This window comes from Pelobates fuscus, chromosome 4, assembly GCF_036172605.1.
Source record: "Pelobates fuscus isolate aPelFus1 chromosome 4, aPelFus1.pri, whole genome shotgun sequence".
In the NCBI taxonomy this organism is placed as follows: domain Eukaryota; kingdom Metazoa; phylum Chordata; class Amphibia; order Anura; family Pelobatidae; genus Pelobates; species Pelobates fuscus.
The window spans coordinates 67542703-67560669 of record NC_086320.1 but is presented as its reverse complement, the minus strand read 5'-3'; the positions used below and the strand labels follow the sequence as shown (position 1 = coordinate 67560669).

Sequence of the window (17967 nt, the reverse complement as noted above, 5' to 3'; positions counted from 1 at the left end):
AACAGGTTTTATAGCTTATTGGAACTGTGATAAAATACTGAACTGAGAAAGAAGACAAAATATTAGAAACAATGATTTAATCTTTTTATAAAAACAACAACTCTCTCTGAAAATCAGTGTTTACATTGAAAAGCCTGCAGGGATATGCTATAGACACCAGAACCAGTACCAGTACCTTTAATTGCCTTTATTGCCAAGATTTTAAAAACTATGGTAAGTAAATTATAGGTCATATATTGAAAACATACATACATTTATGAAAATGTATGAAAATCCAAGTGTTGTATGTTATAAATTTAATTTTGCTCCTATAACTTTTTTACGTATGTTATATGTAGGGGTATATATGACCTCCTAATTATCCAGAATGCAGCAGACCAGCACCAATTAAAGGGGTTGCCCATCATGGTTAGCGGTCAAACTAGCATGCATTCATGTCAGTCTGACATGCTTCAGGTGGACCCTTGGAAAGTGTCAGTGACATAAGTCTGTAACTTCTCTAATTTGAAGTGGTTTTAAAGGTTTTGAAGTAAACTTGAAGTGGTGGAAAGGGGTGCAGTGTCAATGTCCACTTAGCAATGCAATGTAAAACATTCTAGGGCTAAGACTGTCTTTAGTGGCCGTCTTGTAGACAGCTGCTAGAGGCACTTCCTGCTGTTTCACGGAGTTTAACTTGAAAAACCCCAATAGAAAAAAGTATTGATTCAATTCTTTCCTATGGGGAAGTCATATTGTGTGTCTGGCACTTGCAACACATGCTCATTATTTTCCTGGATCTACATGATGTTACAGGAGGAAAAGCCCGATTGAGTTCCCTCAATGCTGGAATCGTGTAAGTGAAAGAAAAAGAGGTTGACTGTATAGTGTTAGGAATACAGAGTTTTATTCCCAACGATATAGTGTTCCTTGAAAGATATCACAGGTCTTACATAGAATATGCTTGCATGAGAGATACATGAAGAATAAACAATATCAAAACCATGTGGTCACCTGCTCAGGAAACCCCTCATTTTAAAACTGAGTATAAATATGGTGATCCTGTTAGTTGCTGTTTTAAGAGCATCCATTCAGGAAAGCTTTCCACTAGATGCAGATAAAAGAATGTTTCTCATGACAGAGTTCCTTAATCTTCTCCAATAGTTTACATTGAGTAATTGTTGTATTCCTATGCAAACAAGTTGATTAAAGATTCCTTTTTAAAAAAAAAAAAACTATTTTAGTACCCGATTGCTCAGAAAATAGCTGCCCTACCCCATGCTCTGGTCATCGACATAAAAACCCATAAAAAACATTAAAAAGAAATGTCACATTTAAATGGTAAACTCCTAGAAAAGAGGAGCATCGATTTGGAGAGGGTAACCTGGGTCTAGAACATAGATATATGGAAGAGGTCCATTTGAAATGCATCTTCTACCTTATTCTACTTTGATCAACGGTCTATTCCCAGGTCTGACTACAGAATGAGATTTGGTGTCTGTCACAGCATTGAAGCATAGTCTTATAAATTATAAACAACGAGAATCGATTTACAGATAAAGAGGCTAAGCTTCACCTGATCTTCTATCAATTGTGGCATTGTGGTATACTTTCTCTAATCAGATGGACCATATGAGAGTGTTTGACGATACAGATATTATGTCAATGTCTAATGAGTTATCTAGTAAGTGATTATTTTTTGCATTTTTAAGAAAAGAAAGTATTTTGAAAAGAAAGTATGCAAACTTTCTGCTATCTGCAAATATTTTGATATATTGATGGGACACATATATTGCTCACTTCATCCAAAAGTTTAAAAAGGTCATAGATTGTCAACTGGGTTTGGCTGGACATTACTGGAAACAGTGTAGTTGTGGGGGTTTTCCCCCTCAATCCTTTTACATTAATTCCTTAAGGACATCATAATTAAACAAATCACAGTTCGTTCCATATTCCAAAATAGAATGACACACATATAAGAACTACAGGGCCGCATGGATCAATCGATGCTAAATACGCAGGAAGTTTCATGCTGACATTTGTACGATTATTCACTAAACCATGAATTGTTGTGAATTAACTTGGGAATTACAAAATGTAGGCCAGAATAACTAAAGTGGAAAATATCTCCTAGACACCTATTTTTCCAGCTCAGCTTTTTGTATCCTTAATTTGCAAAGATAAATGAAAATAAATTTGTGAATTCCAGACCAGACTGCGAAGATGGTAAAATTTAATAATGGCTTCTAAGGTTATATTGCAGCTAATGCATTAAAAATACATAATAAAACTAAACATTTTAAATTAACAAAAAGAAAATAAAATCATCTTCGAAAGTTTCAGCTGCTGTATTTGCACCGAGAGGAAAGCTACTTTAGAGGTCTCCTTTCAGAGTATGAAGAGTTCCACCAATCAGAAGCCTGTAAATCTATCAAATCGTGGGGAAATTATGTATCTATTTAGCAGTACACCAGTTGGCCCAGTTTTCACACCCTTTTGGTTCATCTGCTTCTTTTTCCCAAATCTTTTCTGTTAACAAAATTTGGACAAGACGAAATGCTGCATGGCCAAAATTCGAATGTCCTAAATAAAAAGTTTTATTTTTAATAAAATAAGTGGGAAAATGTTTTGTAAAATATGTATTGCCTCTGAATTAATGAGACATCTATTTTAACTCTTGAATTGCAAAGTTCTCCCTAGTTTTGCCCTGTCTGAACTGGATTCTCTGCAGCATGTCCACATCGTGGTACATTTCTATCACATGACATAGCCAGGCATTTTACCAAAAGCATCCTGGCAACCCTACTTATGGTTAGGACAAGATTAGTAAGAAGGTACCTTATGTAAAACATACCTTGCACTCTATTCCTTCTCAGGACCATCTACAGAGAGATATATGTGAGGAACCCAAATGTTGGGTGCAATATTAATGGAATTAGGTATTTATTTTTGGAAGTCTGACCGTGCTAGTCCTTTGATGTTGAAATGTATGTATGTATGAATGCTTTGTCCACTAGGTTACTAAACATATTTAAGCTTTTCAAGCTTTTTGCAGCCTGGAAACATTGATAGATGTGATTTTTACACAGTGTATTTTCATAGTAGCTAGTATTTTGTTACATTTATTTTGTTCCTAAAAAATTATTTTTTATTGGACTTGCACATCACTATTTAGGAACATCCTCATTAGCAATGACGATCTAGAAATATATCGCCAAATTACATCTATTCCGCATGTCAATTTTCATTGATTTTGCTTCTCTGGATGAGTTTGCTGAGTGTGCAAAATGGCAGAATCTTGCATTTGTCAAGCAGCAGTCAGTTTGCAATTTATCCTAAATGTTCCACTTAAAAATAAAATACAGCCTTCTTTGGTCCCCGTCAGCAAGGTGTAGCCGATACCCCTCTAGGCACAGTGAGCACAGGGTCTACGTCTAAATAACCCTTTAAAATTAGGGAGAGCCCAAGCAAATGTATTGCAACAAATCAGAGAACATTTGAACACTGAGAACAGGCAAAGGCTTAGAGAAACTCAGTAACATGTTCTTTGGTTAGACCCCACTCAAGTTTCAAAAATGTATTTGCTCACTTGTGTCATTACAAAGAGAACCTATACCATTTGTATTTCAAGTGAGCAAAAACATTTTTGAGACCAACGCATTTGCTTGGGCTCTCCCTACACTAAAGGGGTAATCCAGACAAAGACCCCATGCTCACTATGCCTAGAGGAATATCAGCTACACATTGCTGATGAGGCCCAAGGAAGGTTGAAATGGTTGCCTGTGGTTGCTGTATCGCTCGTGCATTTCAGTTCTGGACTGCCCTTATGGATGGGTTAAGCCTTACATGCAAATGGTATATGTTCTCTTTGTAATGGCATAAGCAAACAAAAACATCTTTGAGACCTAAGTGGGGACCAACCTATGGGCACAAAACTGAGTTTCTCTAAGCTTTTGCCTATTCAAGTTCTCATATTCTATGTTTTTGTTGCAAATAAATAACATTACTACACTGTAAGCAGGATCTTCTCACCTCTTGTTTCTGTCAATTACTTATTTAAGAAATCTCACTGTATAATTGTGAAGTGTTGTTGAAAATGTTGAAAATGTTGGAGCTATATAAATGCCAATAATAATAATAATAATAATAATAATAATAATAATTTATTAATGATAAGAAGAGACAAATATGTGATTTGCTTACAATGCTTGCTAATCCTCATATACCACTCATACCGTCAGACAGCAATTTGGGATTTTAGTCCAATCCATCTGCAACAGACAGACAATCTAAAAATTTCCAAGTATGCAAATTCAAGGGAAGCACAGTGCTTTTTCAGCCTCTAAAAACCAGTAAGACCGTTTTATTCCTTTCACCAAGTTAATGCATCTGATATACAGTGAAGGATAAAACCCTCACTCAAGACAATTTACCACGGTAAAATAAAAAGTTGAAGTGTTGAGGCCTGATTTAAGCTATATATAAGAAATATATTCTTAGAAAAACACTATTGTGTCAGGAATACAAACATGTATTCCTGACACTACAGTGTTGCAAATACCATAAAGTTATCTAGCCCCCATGATAAAAGGGATAAAACGTACCTTTATTCCAGCCCTGTGCGGGCCCACCTCTCTGCTCCTGCTCCGCCTCCTCAGCTGAAATCATAAAACTTAACAATCGATGCACAATAGCCTAAAATTACATTTTTATTGGACCGGCAAAATGCTGCGTCCAGACAGACCTATGTCCATGCTCCCTATTTTCTTAGGATAACTTGTATAGAATGCGATGAGACATGCTCTGTATGTATGTGTCATTGATATTCACTTTGTCTCACTGTGTTTAACCAACCGTGCCTTCACCTTGCTTGGGTTAATCCTATAATATATACAAATGCAGACAATACTAGAACCATATATCCAAGGCTCCAGAGTGATAATATAGGAAGGCAGCTCCTGAATGGAGACTTTCTCTCTAGAAATTGTAAATGTGTAGGTTTTCATTTTGGGGCCAATCCAAAACATTGTAAATGACATATTCAGATTAGGAGGGCCAGCCCAAGACATTGTGCTGCCTGGGTCAAGGATGAAATGCTGCCCTCCCCACCCCATCTTGCCTTGCACCAAAAGCACACCAACATCCATTGTGTTATGCAGTGTGTGTAGTGAATGCAATGTCTGTTTGTGTAGTGGATGCAGTGTTTATATCATATTTAGTGTGTAGTGAATGCATTGTGTGTGTGTGTTCAGTGGATGCAGTGTCTGTGTGTCGTGGATGCAGTGTCTGCGTGTCATTGATGCCATGCATGCTGCGTCTGTTATTGTCATGGATGTAGCGTGTATTGTATGCAGTGTGTGCATTCAATATATTGTCTGTGTGTACATACTAAAGGCAATCTGTGTTTGTTTAGTGGATGCAGTGTCTGTGTGTCATGAATGCTGTGTCTGTGTGTTGTGGATGCTGCATCTGTAATTGCGTCATGGATGTAATGTGTATTGTATGCAGTGTGTGTATAGAATGTATAGTGGAGGCAGTGTGTGTGGTGGATGCAGTGTGTCTAGTGGATGCAGTGTCTGTGTAGCGCATGTAGTGTGTGTGCAGAGTTGGATAAATGCTGGTGGGGTGAGCGGTTTAAATTAAATTGGGGTTATCCCCCCTTCCTGCCTCTTATCTGTAGGCTTGAATGGTGGACCAGTGAGTAGGAAGGTGACAGTATAGAGGGGGCAGTGTGTTGGAAAGGGACAGTGTGTAGAAAGGCTTTGGTGGGCAGGGTGTGGTGGTGACAGCGTGGGGGGGCAGGGTGTGAGAGTGACAGTGGTGGGAGGCAGTATGTGAGGGTGACAATGACAGTGTGGGGGTGACAGTGGTGGGGGGCAGGGTGTGAGGGTGACAGTGGTGGGAGGCAGTATGTGAGGGTGACAATGACAGTGGTGGGGGAAGGATGTGAGGATGGCAATAAGGGGGTAGGATATAAAAGGGTGACAGTGTGGGGATGACAGTCTAGGGGCAGGGTGTAAGGGTGACTGTGTGAGGGCAGTATGTGAGGGTGGCAGTGGTGGGTAGCAGGATGCGAAGAAGACAGTATGGGGGCAGAATGTGAGGATGACAGTATGGGTGCAGGATGTGAGGGTTACAGTGACAGTGTGGGGGTGACAGTGGTGGATGGAAGTGTGTGGAGGTGACAGTCAAGGGCAGGGTGACAGTGTAAGGGTGAACGTGAGCGAGCAGGGTGTGAAAATGACAGTATCAGGATGACAATGGGGGGCAGAGTGTGAGGGTGACGGTGACTTGGTGGCAGGGTGTGAGGGTGACAGTGGGGGGACAGGGTGTGAGGGTGACAGGGTGACAGTGGGGAGCAGGGTGTGAGGGTGACATTGTGGGAGACATGGTGAGTGTCACGATTCGGGGAACCCAACACGCTAACACACACACACACACACACAGAAAAGGTGCAGTACCGGACCTTAGAGTGGCCGGGCTAAGCACACAAAGAATAGTCAGGAGACAAGCCGAGTAAGGGCAACCAGAAGACAGAATAACGAGAAACAAGCCGAGGTCAAAGGGTAGGAGAAAGTCACAAAGTCAGATTAACAAGCCAGAGAGTACGTAACCAGAAACACAAGTTCAGTGGCAATACTAGCAAGCAAAGACCACAACAGAGCAGGGAGGAGCAGGAAAGGTAAGTATTTAAACCATAAGGTTAATTCTGATTGGATAATTTCCAATCAGAATTAACATTTACACGTGGGAGATATCTAAACCTCCCACTGTGATTGAGGCACTGTGCCTTTAATGCCGTGTCAGGTGACTGACCCCAGCGTGTAATATATTTGGCGGTCTCCCAGCGTGCAGCGTCATGCATGCTGCCGCTGGGGGACGTGAAGGAAGACGCGGGCGGCATCCGAGGCTGGAAGGATGCCGCTCGCCGAGCCCACGAGGAGGAGGGGACCGTGGACGGCTGGAGGGTGAGTACTGCGAGCGGAGTGCAGCCTCCCCTCGCAGCCGCCCGCGGGATCCCGACAGTGAAGAGGGTGACAGGCTGTGGGGAGGCTGGTTACATAAATTTTTTTTTTCTCATTGCACCATTCACTGGTGGTCCGGTGGGCTGGCTCTACAGGTCTGCAGCTCCACAGGGTGTGAGCTGCAGACCAAGTATTCACGAACTCTGATTAGAGCGTTGCCATGGTAACCGGCGGCAACACTCTGAGAGCTCGCGACAGGAGGATTTCCTGGGCAGACTGATGGAGAGGCCCGGTGGCATGCAGGGCAAGCCACCGCTCCCTGTCATGGTGCCAGGTCCTCAGTCACTGACCAAGGACCCAACAAATCAGTCTGCCTTAAGGTTTAGAGAGCGGTCTATGCTGCATCTGGACGGCAAAATGATGCCCCTGTTAAAGTGCGGCCTGGGGCCATTGACTGCAGATTAGGATCTAACAGTAAAATATTTAATAACACTTTATTAATGGAAAAAAGGTGTACAAGACTACTTGTAAACAATTTTTAGAATACCTAGACAGGGCCGATAGAAATTAGAAATATGCAAAATTTAATAGAAGACAATATAGGTTTTTAAAAAAATTTAAAATACAGCCTTTTCTTTTTATTGTACAATCATTTTTTTTTTCCAATTTATTTTATTGTAGAAAAAATGAAGTTATACAGACAACAAGAAAACCAAGAAGCGAATAAGCGCGTAGACATTGAGATGTCAATAAGGTTCTATACAAAGAGACATAACAATAAGCAGATTAAAACTATGCAAGCATGAAATAAATACTAGCACAGGTTAAAATGAACACTGATTTTCCTCGGGGTATTGCACAATTATTTTAATATACTAAACTCTAGCAATGTACTTTCCCTCGTCATTTCCAAATGGTGGGTCTCTCGGAAATGTGTGCAGCATTCTTTCAGAAGAATGTTTTCCTTCTCAAGGAAAAACATCCAATCAAAAAATAAATATAGCTTTACAAATCCCAAATCTGAACTTATTCAAGTCAACATACTCTGCAAACCCCACGGGAATAACTGCAATATAAGGAGAAAATCAGCCTCATTCAGCCATCAACGTGAATCAAAAGTGGCCAGTAATCTCAAACAAAAGAGCATTTACAGCTCTATTAAATGGTCTCACTGTCTGTTAGTAACTGCTCACACAAGTGGCTGAAACAGGAGTTAAATATTCAATCTTAATCTGCAATATGTTGGTTAAGAGTCAAAAACACATACTTGAGAAATACATTTGAAAAAATGTACCAAGCAGCTATTATGCAGATATTATATTCATTTATGTTTTATATACATATATTAGAGTGAAATATATATATATTAGAGTGAAATAAGAAGAACTTTCACGTAACATACAAATGTCAAAATTAGGAAAATAAAAATGCACAGACATTAAAGGTCTAATTAATGCCTCCACTACCAAGACCTTTCAAAGACCAGAACCTGGACTTTGTGCCATTATTGAAAATTATACATAAATTTACAAATAAAATATTTGATCCTATTTTTGACATTTCAGAAATATTGGTATAATGTACTTTATCTTACACCAAATATGCTTAACCATGTACATTCAATATCTTAAAAGTAATTCATGGTCTACATTACAACCATGGCCTGAGGACAGAAATTAATTGAAGGATACAATTATTGTACAATGAACATATTTGGGTTAACTATGAGAATGTGCAGATAGATATCTACCTTCATCTACCACTGTAGCCATAGTGAGCTATTATACTAATTAAGTTGGGTCAAGTCAGCAGAAGTATGCCTAACACAGGTTAAAATATTATCCACCACACAACGATGGTTCCACCGGCTGAGACAGATCTCCTCACATGAATTCGTACAACATCTGGCTACCAGCTAAACAACCTGAGAATAGGAGAAATCCCATGAACCACACCGGCGGGGGGCTCGCGGGGCGCGGTGGGCTGGGGCGGTGACCGGGGGGCTACGCCCAAGCAGGACCCCTCTTACTCTCCCCCCTTTTTTTGTTCTCTTTCTTCTTCCCTCTCTTTCTCTTCTTTTTTTTTTTCTCACTTTTCACTCTCCACCCTCCTCATCCCTTCCCTCTTCCCCCATCTTCTAACTCACCTACCCCTGACACTCAAAACCCCACCCCTCCCTGCCCACCAACGTAGACCACAAGATACCCCAGGACAACCCCTGACAGAACAGACCGTCTTACCCCATAGACTTAACCCCACGCCTATGCCTCGCACACTATCAAGAGATAGAGGACGAACCACAGGTAACACCCAGTAAGCCCTGAGACACGACAAACGCTTATGCCGCCCAAACTTAATCACCTGCCAAAATAACACTACAACAACAAGAGACCGATACACCACTCAATATTACATGAAAAAAACTGACGCACGGCCTAACCCACGTCACTGACAACGAGCTTAATTATCAACATGAATATATCGAAAAACGAGCTGTAACTGAACCTTAAAATAAATACTAGACATACGTACACTCCCCTGTGTGGTTATATATGCCTATCTCAACAATAACAGAGATCACACATTATAAGCCTCTGCGAAGGCAAATGTCAAAATGCCACTGATATACCGATTCTGCATTTCATATCGCTTGTCAAACATGCATTACAACCCCTGCATAGGTAAACTGTTCCTTATATTGACCTCAATAAAATGGATTTAATACAAAATATTATCCACTAAAAAATATGGCACAAACATGTATCCTTCATTTTACAATCCCACAAAAAGATGTCAAATACTGTATATCAAATCTGAAAAGTGTAGTTTCTATATTTAAACACACAATGGGTTTGACAGTATAAAAAAACAAAAAAAAATACTGTAAAACTGCTCAAATGTTCGGATTTCTAATATATACATTTCAGATCCAGAAGACTGAAGGATATACAGTTAACTCAAAAACCGATATTTTATAGGATACCATTTCAGAAAGAAATGTGCTCTGTAGTTGTCTTGCCACAGTGAGGAAATATTCTTGAGAGAGATACAATGCCAAGTTTACAATACCTCAGAAAGTTATATACCAGATTCACTATGAACACATCTGGGCACGCTTTGACTGAGTCATTGCTCATAAAAAAAAGTTACCAAAACTACCATTCAAAAAAATGTGTTTTTTCTTACATCACACACCAGGAACTTAGAGGGTGTCAAGGATTTTTAAAAGATATGAATTTGTACAACTGGGTGCCTCCATCTTAGCTCCCTGTGAATCATTATTGCAAATGTTGTCGATGGCACTTGGACGTCATCATAAAAATGTTTGGCCAATTTTTGCATTGTCCGAACTAGATAAGGATGTAATTTGCTTAATCTTAAAGGGTTACTCCAACCACCACAACCATTTTTGCTTTTGGTAATGGTTATGAGGGTAGGAATTCTTAATCCAGACAAATGCGGACTAGTTACATACCTGGCACCTGGCACACATGACGTTAGTACAATTCTGTGCATTTGTTAGGTATGTTGTTAGTATGCACAGCACATTGGTGACAGACACGGTCAGATTCCAAGTTTGCTCTGCCCACCCTCTTCCTCCCTCCTTGCAGTTCCTCCCTGCCCTGCCAGCCTCCCTCCATTTTACAGATTTATCATTTATACTTTTTTTTTACAAAAATAGTAGTGCTGCCCTCCCAGTTCACTATCCACACCCCTCTCCCTCCCCTTAATGGCAAATATCACATGGATGCCCTCTGAGACAATAAGACTATTTCAATCAAATGCTTCTCTTTGAAAAGCATATCACTTGACCGCATGACGGCTTCTGAGATGTCTGACCAGGGTGTGGAGAGGACTGCTGGCACTTTGCTCAGTGCTGGATTTTCAGTAAGTTTAACCCGTTAATCCAGCATTTTATGGGTGGGAACCTAATGACCAATACCAAACAGGGCATTCTACATTAAATTAAAAAGTGAATCAAAATCAAACCCTTTCATTTACATTTAAAATAAACTAAATTTTCTTCAGAGATACTTACTTCCATGTCTGCTGGCAGTCCCCCGCCTTATTTCCCAAATCAAAATTTAAAAAAATGAAAGGAAGTATTTTGTGCTCACCAAAATATGGTATATTTATATATGGAAAAGCTGACCACAAAAATACATAATAGTTGTTTTGTACAGGAAAATGTGGGGTCCTTGGATGAATAGATATGCCCAGAACCTTGGGAGGTACCTTGTATTTGCCTTGAATATATACTCAGGAAGATTTATGTGACTTGAATCAAAGCATTTCATTGTACTCTATGTGACAGCGTATTCTGTGTTCGCTTCCTATAATGCATTTCTGTAATTTATTACTTACGGTTGAATTTATATTCACCCTATATTGTAGATCTGTAAGAAAAAAGATACCGAAACAAACAAAATTCTAAATTGAAAAAACAGTTTGGTTTACTGTTTATGACAGCAAATTCTATTTCTAGATGATAATTAAATATCAACATACTCGCTTGGGGTGTGCACAGTGCAAACACAAAAAAACAAAAAACATTAACTTAACCAGTTACTTCTACATGTCAAGTGCATCCATATAAATGTGATATCATATCAACAGAACTGAGAATGTGTTCAAGAGCTGGAAATACATTATCACAGGTTTATGAACATAATAGCAGTAGTACTTGACACAGGTCAATAGCAACCACCAACTTTGACCACATGTGCAATGGTAACCCCTGAATAGATGCAAGAAACACTGGTAGATCAAAGAACCGGCGACTCTGAGAGGTTAGGAGTAACGAGTAACAGGGTATTACAATATTCCCAGAATGGACTACTCCAAGAGGTTATGGGCAGCACTAAATAAAAAATTTGCTAGTATCACCAAAACGTTCTCAGAACTGATTGCTCTAGAGAGCATTTATTCACTAGGCATGGAAATTTGTTTTGGCTCAAACAGCAATACATCCAAACTTGAGCCTCTCGGGTGATCAGTTAAATTCCCAAACTCTGAACCAAAATGTGGCTGAATCACGAACCAGCCAAAACATTCAATGGCTGAGCACACGTGGTTCATAATTCTGAATTCCGACCATGGTGCCGTAGAAAGATGACTGATGGGGGGAAATATGATTGATATCGATGGCTAAGGACAGTCGGTAAATGTTAATTTTATTCATAGATCAAGTAACAAAAGAGCAGTAGAGGGACAGTAGAAGGAGTTCATAAAAAAAAGAAAACTCTAGATTTATATATTTATTATTATAGTTTGTTTTTACTGCTCCTCTTGTTTTTCACTCTATTGGGTTCTTTTTCTCACTTGATCTGTGAATCAAATGGTTGGAAAATGTATACAAAATATTATCTTATGTATATAATTTGCCATACTCCAGTTGACCAACTTTTGCACCCTTTTGTTTCATCTGCTTTGGTTCCCTAACTGGATTTTTGAGACTAAAATTCTGCAGCGCCGAACAAACATTCGGCCGAAATACAGGCTTCACAGAACATTTTCTGTTTTTGGAAAAAATGGTTAAGCCAAGCCAAATTTTTGAAGGGTAATAATCTCATGGGAGTCGCATCATATTACTCTAGGAACGGATTTTTCTGATAGTTTAGGAGCTGCGTATAGTAATGAGGGGGCAAGTATCACCAAAATATTCCCAGATTTGATTGTTCTGATTGGTTGGGAGCAGCAAGCTACAAAGTACAGTAATGTACGCAATTTATATGATGACCATCTGGTGAATTGACCCTCATAAACATCTGGCTTAGGTGGCTCTCTCCATCATACAGAGTTAATACCACTAATTCTCACGGTACATGGATCAACCTAATCTAGGTTTGCTCAAGCCATTTTCTATGAATGGGGGATCTACTAATTGGCTTAGAGCAGCAGCTGACCGTTCTAAGCCATCAGTGGCGTCCATGCCAGACAGCAGTCCAAGACTTACTTTAGAATAATTTCTGAAAGTGGATCTGGACGGGGATAGAGAGAAACCTTTTCACAAAGCAGACAGTGGTTATACTTTATGGTTTAACCCCGCAAGGAATTGTAAGGGACCTTTTGGCACCATAACAGCTGCATTTCAATTAAGTTGTTATGGTACCCTTCATGTTTCTTTAATTATCTTTGTCCAGAAAGGTTAAATATGAACAGACATTACTTAGGATATTCGCAAAGATATTCCAACAGTAGAGATAAATCGGTGGAACAGAAAAAAGAACAATGTGAGGGGAAAAATGAAGAATACTTTCATTTATGAATAATGACTTACTTTACAACATATATATATATGGTTTATAGTGTTTGAAACACAGACCAGAAAACATCACCATAATATAAAGGAGATCCTCGCAACACATTTACTGGCAAAGTATACATGCCATTCTCTTCTGGGCTCAGTGTGCATCAAGCAGCTGTTGCTGATAGGAACCAAAGGCTCAGGAGACTCATTCAAGTCTTCCCTTCTCCCCCTCCTGCTTCCTTCCCTCTGTGATATGATGGAAAAGCAGCCTCTAAGGCGGGCAGATCTATTCCCTTCTGCTTCCCGGCGCTTCATGCAGGATTTTACAAACCAAGAAATGCTCAAGGGAAACTAATAGGGAGTGAATATTACAGCTTAATAAAAAAAAGATTCTCTGTAGGAGCCATTTAATTCCCCCCCCCCCCCCCCCCCCACAAAAAAAAAAAATCTTGTAAATAGAGAAATAGCATCCAAGCCATCTATTTACTGACTGACTATTAACTGGTTTTCATCCCACACTGAATTTATAAGCTTTTTTCAGTTCAATGTAAAACACAACGCATTGAATATATTACATGATCTGTCATAAATAACACACATGTCGTGGTGCAATAGATACAACTTAGCCAGAATATACTGTGTATAGTTGGGCCTAAATATCAGTGTAACACCATGACATTCATGACCCCAGGTCCTGCCTGAAGGTAACACCACGTCCGCAGTTGGACGCAGTCATGAACTCTATCCCTCGCACTTTACTCATTTGCCCAGCAAGGGGCTGGGGAGAAAGAGAGACAGAAAAATCAGGAGCTATGACTGTAGTTTGATAGAAAGTCCCAACAACTGTTTGCATTTGTGTGTCGACTCCATCCCATTGTTCAGCAGCTGCAATAAAACAAGCAATGTATATACATATATAAATATATATCTTAAAGGAACATAATGGGCATCCAGACCACCTCATATTAATGCCATGTGCCTCCCCTTTTAACCCTGCAGCTGAAAACATTGTATACTGCAGGAATGGCGATATTTACATTGCAGGGTTAATCTGCCACAAGAGACTGCCATACTAACAGCCACTAAAGCTCCTTCCACAAAATAGTACAGTAAAACTCCACTATTTTTAATTGGGTGGTCTCAGACAGACCAACTAATTGACGCAGCGCAGTGTTTTTCTGCACATGTCTACCGATGCTTTCCTATGGCAAAGCATTGGATTGGCTGAGATTATCGATCTCTATGATCTCAGTCAAAGAGGCGGAGCTATGCAGCAGAGACAGCGCTGTGAGGGAGCAAAGGTAAGTAAATCTAACCTTTTAATACTTACAGCTGGGGCCCGATCACCTAAATGGTGACTAGAGCACTATAGCGCTAGAAATACAAATTTGCATTCCTAACGCTTTAGCGTTCCTTTAAATATTATGTGACAAGAACATATATAAACTGTAGATGGCATTTTATGTAGAGGTTCTAGAGACATGTATAAATCCCTTGACCTTGAATCTTGCAGTTTATGATGTTACAGGAACCCCTAGATATTCAACAGTCTAGAATATAAAGGTTCCGCCTAATTTGGGATCCTGTTACACTGTTCTGGATTTGCCCCCACCTCTCCCCCCATGCATTGAGACATGTCCATTCCTTATGCCATTAATGCCATGACCACTAATGACTCACCACCCCTGTCCCATTTGTATGCTTCTCAGCATTTTCAGATATGGAGTGAAATTTCACATAATTATTATATACGCACATATATTTTTAAAAAGTTTTAAAGCAGAATTTGTAACCCAAGTATGGAAGATTGTGCATCAGTACACAGAGAGAATGTGAATTATAAGGATGCCTAGAGAACCGTGGGTTTTACATCGGAAAAAGTAGATGCTGGATGGCAGCTGCATTAACATACAGCCTACTAGGCTTCCGGTCCAGTGATCTGAAGCCTCTCAACTGGGTACAATCCTAGGGGAGTTGAAACAAGTACGGTAATATACTGTGTGTATAATGTAATTCACGTTTAATAAATCGTATTCTTCCAGCCACATGTTCACCCAATCATAGACACACAGATTGAGGACATTTATGTATGCATGACACCTAATGGAATTTGTATTGTAAGAGAAAATATTGCAATCATGGGGTTTTGGAGACATAACAAACCACAATTGTAGGGGAAAATAGATTTATGAATGGCTCCAGTACCCAGATATTGTGTTATTGTCCCATTATACATTTTTCACCATTACTAATCTTAGTTCACTTTTTGTCCCCATTCATATATTTTTTAATTCAGGCTAGGCCTCAAATTTGGGCAGTGCCAATTCACACCTGTTCCAGTCTGAGAGCCACAATCCCCTGGGTAAGCTTCTACTTGAGACTGTTGTGCTTAATTCAGTCCTTCTCCCTTCAGTGATATGCCAGGAGTGTCCTTGTTTGCCTGGCCCCTCTTTGTTAGCATACCAGTTATGGGAGAAGGACTGAATTAATGTCAGACCCTACTATTACAAGTCTCTGTAGAGCAACAATCAACACTTGTCTCACCTTGAAAAGTATGTAAAAAAAAAAATTATACAGACAATTGAATACAATAAAAAAAAATGTTTTTGCTCAGATATACATAAAAAAAAGATGTGTCCAAGTGCATTCCATCTCTTGCACACACAGTGATGTACATGTTTACTTTCTAAAGTGTTTAAATCCTTTAACATAACAAAATAAAGAGCTATCCTCTACAATGCCAGCAAGTCATCTCTGTAACCTACTCAGGTGTGCTGTACCTGTACCAAAACATAGACCACTAGTTTATAAAACAGTTTTCATTTAATGAGTAGCTATGAACATTACCCCCACCAACAAAGATATCCAGAGTCAAGAAATCTCACAATAGTTGGCTTTGACAAGAAGAAAATAGAAAATGTCAGTTTGGGAAAGAAGTGACTTTTCCCCCAGTTATCACATCATTCACCATTAGTGATACTTTGTAATCACCTGGCACTTGATTTGCCAACCTAACAGATAAGTCTGAAGCCGCTGAGCGCACAACACAAAGAGCCATGTGGCATGATTTACTATTATACTAATCTTTCTACCCATCTGTGGTATAGACGGCCCTGTAAAGAGACATTATTATAGAAAATACACTGTATCACTTGTCTGAAATCATGCTAACAAACACCAATGTACCCTGGATTTCCCCCAAAGTACTGGAAAAACCAATGTCAGAAATAAAGGTAGGATTAGGCACATTAATATCCACAGACTACTAGTATCCAGGCTCCCCTGTACACCAATTCCTTAAAAAATATCAAGTTTCTCTCTTTTTGCAGCTGAGTCTAAACATCAGAACAAAGCGAGCTGTGGCAGCTTGGATACACTGGTGACAGTGAAATGTTATGCACTAAACTGTTGATCCATTCTCTCAGTAGGATGAATGGGGTGCATTATGTGTAGAATGGGATGAGTTAAGTCTGATTTTATTTTTAACTGTCACGTTAACATCAGCCATGGCAGAGAGTGAAATTGTTTTTACTGTTCTGGACTGCCTCCCCCATTATCCTCAGCCACCCCATAAGGCTGCCTGAACACACCATGCAAACAATAAGCCAGGACAGCTCGCATTAGCCATCACTAGGCTACGTTACCAAAGATTGGACCACAACTTCAGAGTGGACTACAACTCCCATCACCCTTCTACTGCCGCCACAGAGAGATGGGAGTTACAGTTCAGCAAAGAGTAGTTTAAAAAAAAAATCCACAGGTTGTAAAATCACGACCAAGTACTTGTAATTTAAGGAGCATCTTTAACCCTTTAGAAACCAGCCATAAGAACTGCTACAGCAACGAACGCGTTAAAATAAGCCCACCCACCAGACAAGAGATGGATTTTCTTACTGTAATAGGAGCCAGGGTTGACTTGACCGAAACCTTACATGTTAAGAACCTCACAATTCGATCACAAAGAATACAATGTATCAGAGGTAATGATATGGCAGGGGGGAACAGGGGGGATCTTACCTCTACATTAAAATATTGCTCCTCTGCACATACAGTACATATAATCCAAAGCAAGGTTTGCCAAAGAAAGAGCAATGAATGAGAGAAATCTAGCGGTCTCCTAGAACCTGCTGTGATCAATACCATGGTGAGCTGTGCTTTTCTGGTCCAAGAGGCTGTATTGTCCCTTTAAAAAGTGCCCAATGTCCTGGCAGAGCAGCAGCAGCCTGGCTCAATTATCCAAGCATAAGGGATGCTTTGTTGTTGTGATGGGCAGACAACGTTTCGCTCCAGAAGTCCGTAGAGGAACAAGATTCTATTCATAACCAAGGGACAAAAAGCAATCCAGCACACAAGTTAAAGCCCACTCCTTGGACCCTGTGCCCTGCTACCTGTCTGGAGAGAGGCCTGCTAGCCTCGCTGCCTCTCCTCGTTTTTCTCTATGTTCAGTCTCCTCTACGGGAATGTCCATCCTTAATAAGCATATCCCCTCCTCTCAAAGCCAGCCCTCTGCTTCTTAAAGGAGACATACCCTTAAACATCAGCAGAGGAAGGAAATCAGCAGCTGGCAACAGTGAAACAATTTAACTCCTCCCTTGCCTCCCTTCCCTGTGGGCATCTCCTTCCCAAAAGCTGCAGTGATCTCCTCAATTACTATTTACTGCCATTAGGCTATCCTTAAAAACTAAACGATGTCATACAATGTATCTTGATATAGAAATGACTGAATGTAAATATGACAATCACAGCTTGCAATCCTACACTGATTGTGTTTCTGAT

General features: G+C 39.9%; 1 protein-coding gene across 2 annotated transcripts in view; it reads right to left on the bottom strand.

Annotated features, from left to right (window-relative positions):
- Positions 1–17647, bottom strand: part of MMP16 (matrix metallopeptidase 16) — a 240503-nt gene extending 222856 nt beyond the window's left edge. For both annotated transcript variants that reach the window (XM_063451271.1, XM_063451272.1), the window contains exon 1: positions 17209–17647. In XM_063451271.1, the coding sequence (XP_063307341.1) occupies positions 17209–17334 (126 nt within the window). In that variant the 5' untranslated portion in view covers positions 17335–17647. The remainder of the gene's footprint in view (positions 1–17208) is intronic.
- Positions 17648–17967: the final 320 nt, after the last annotated feature.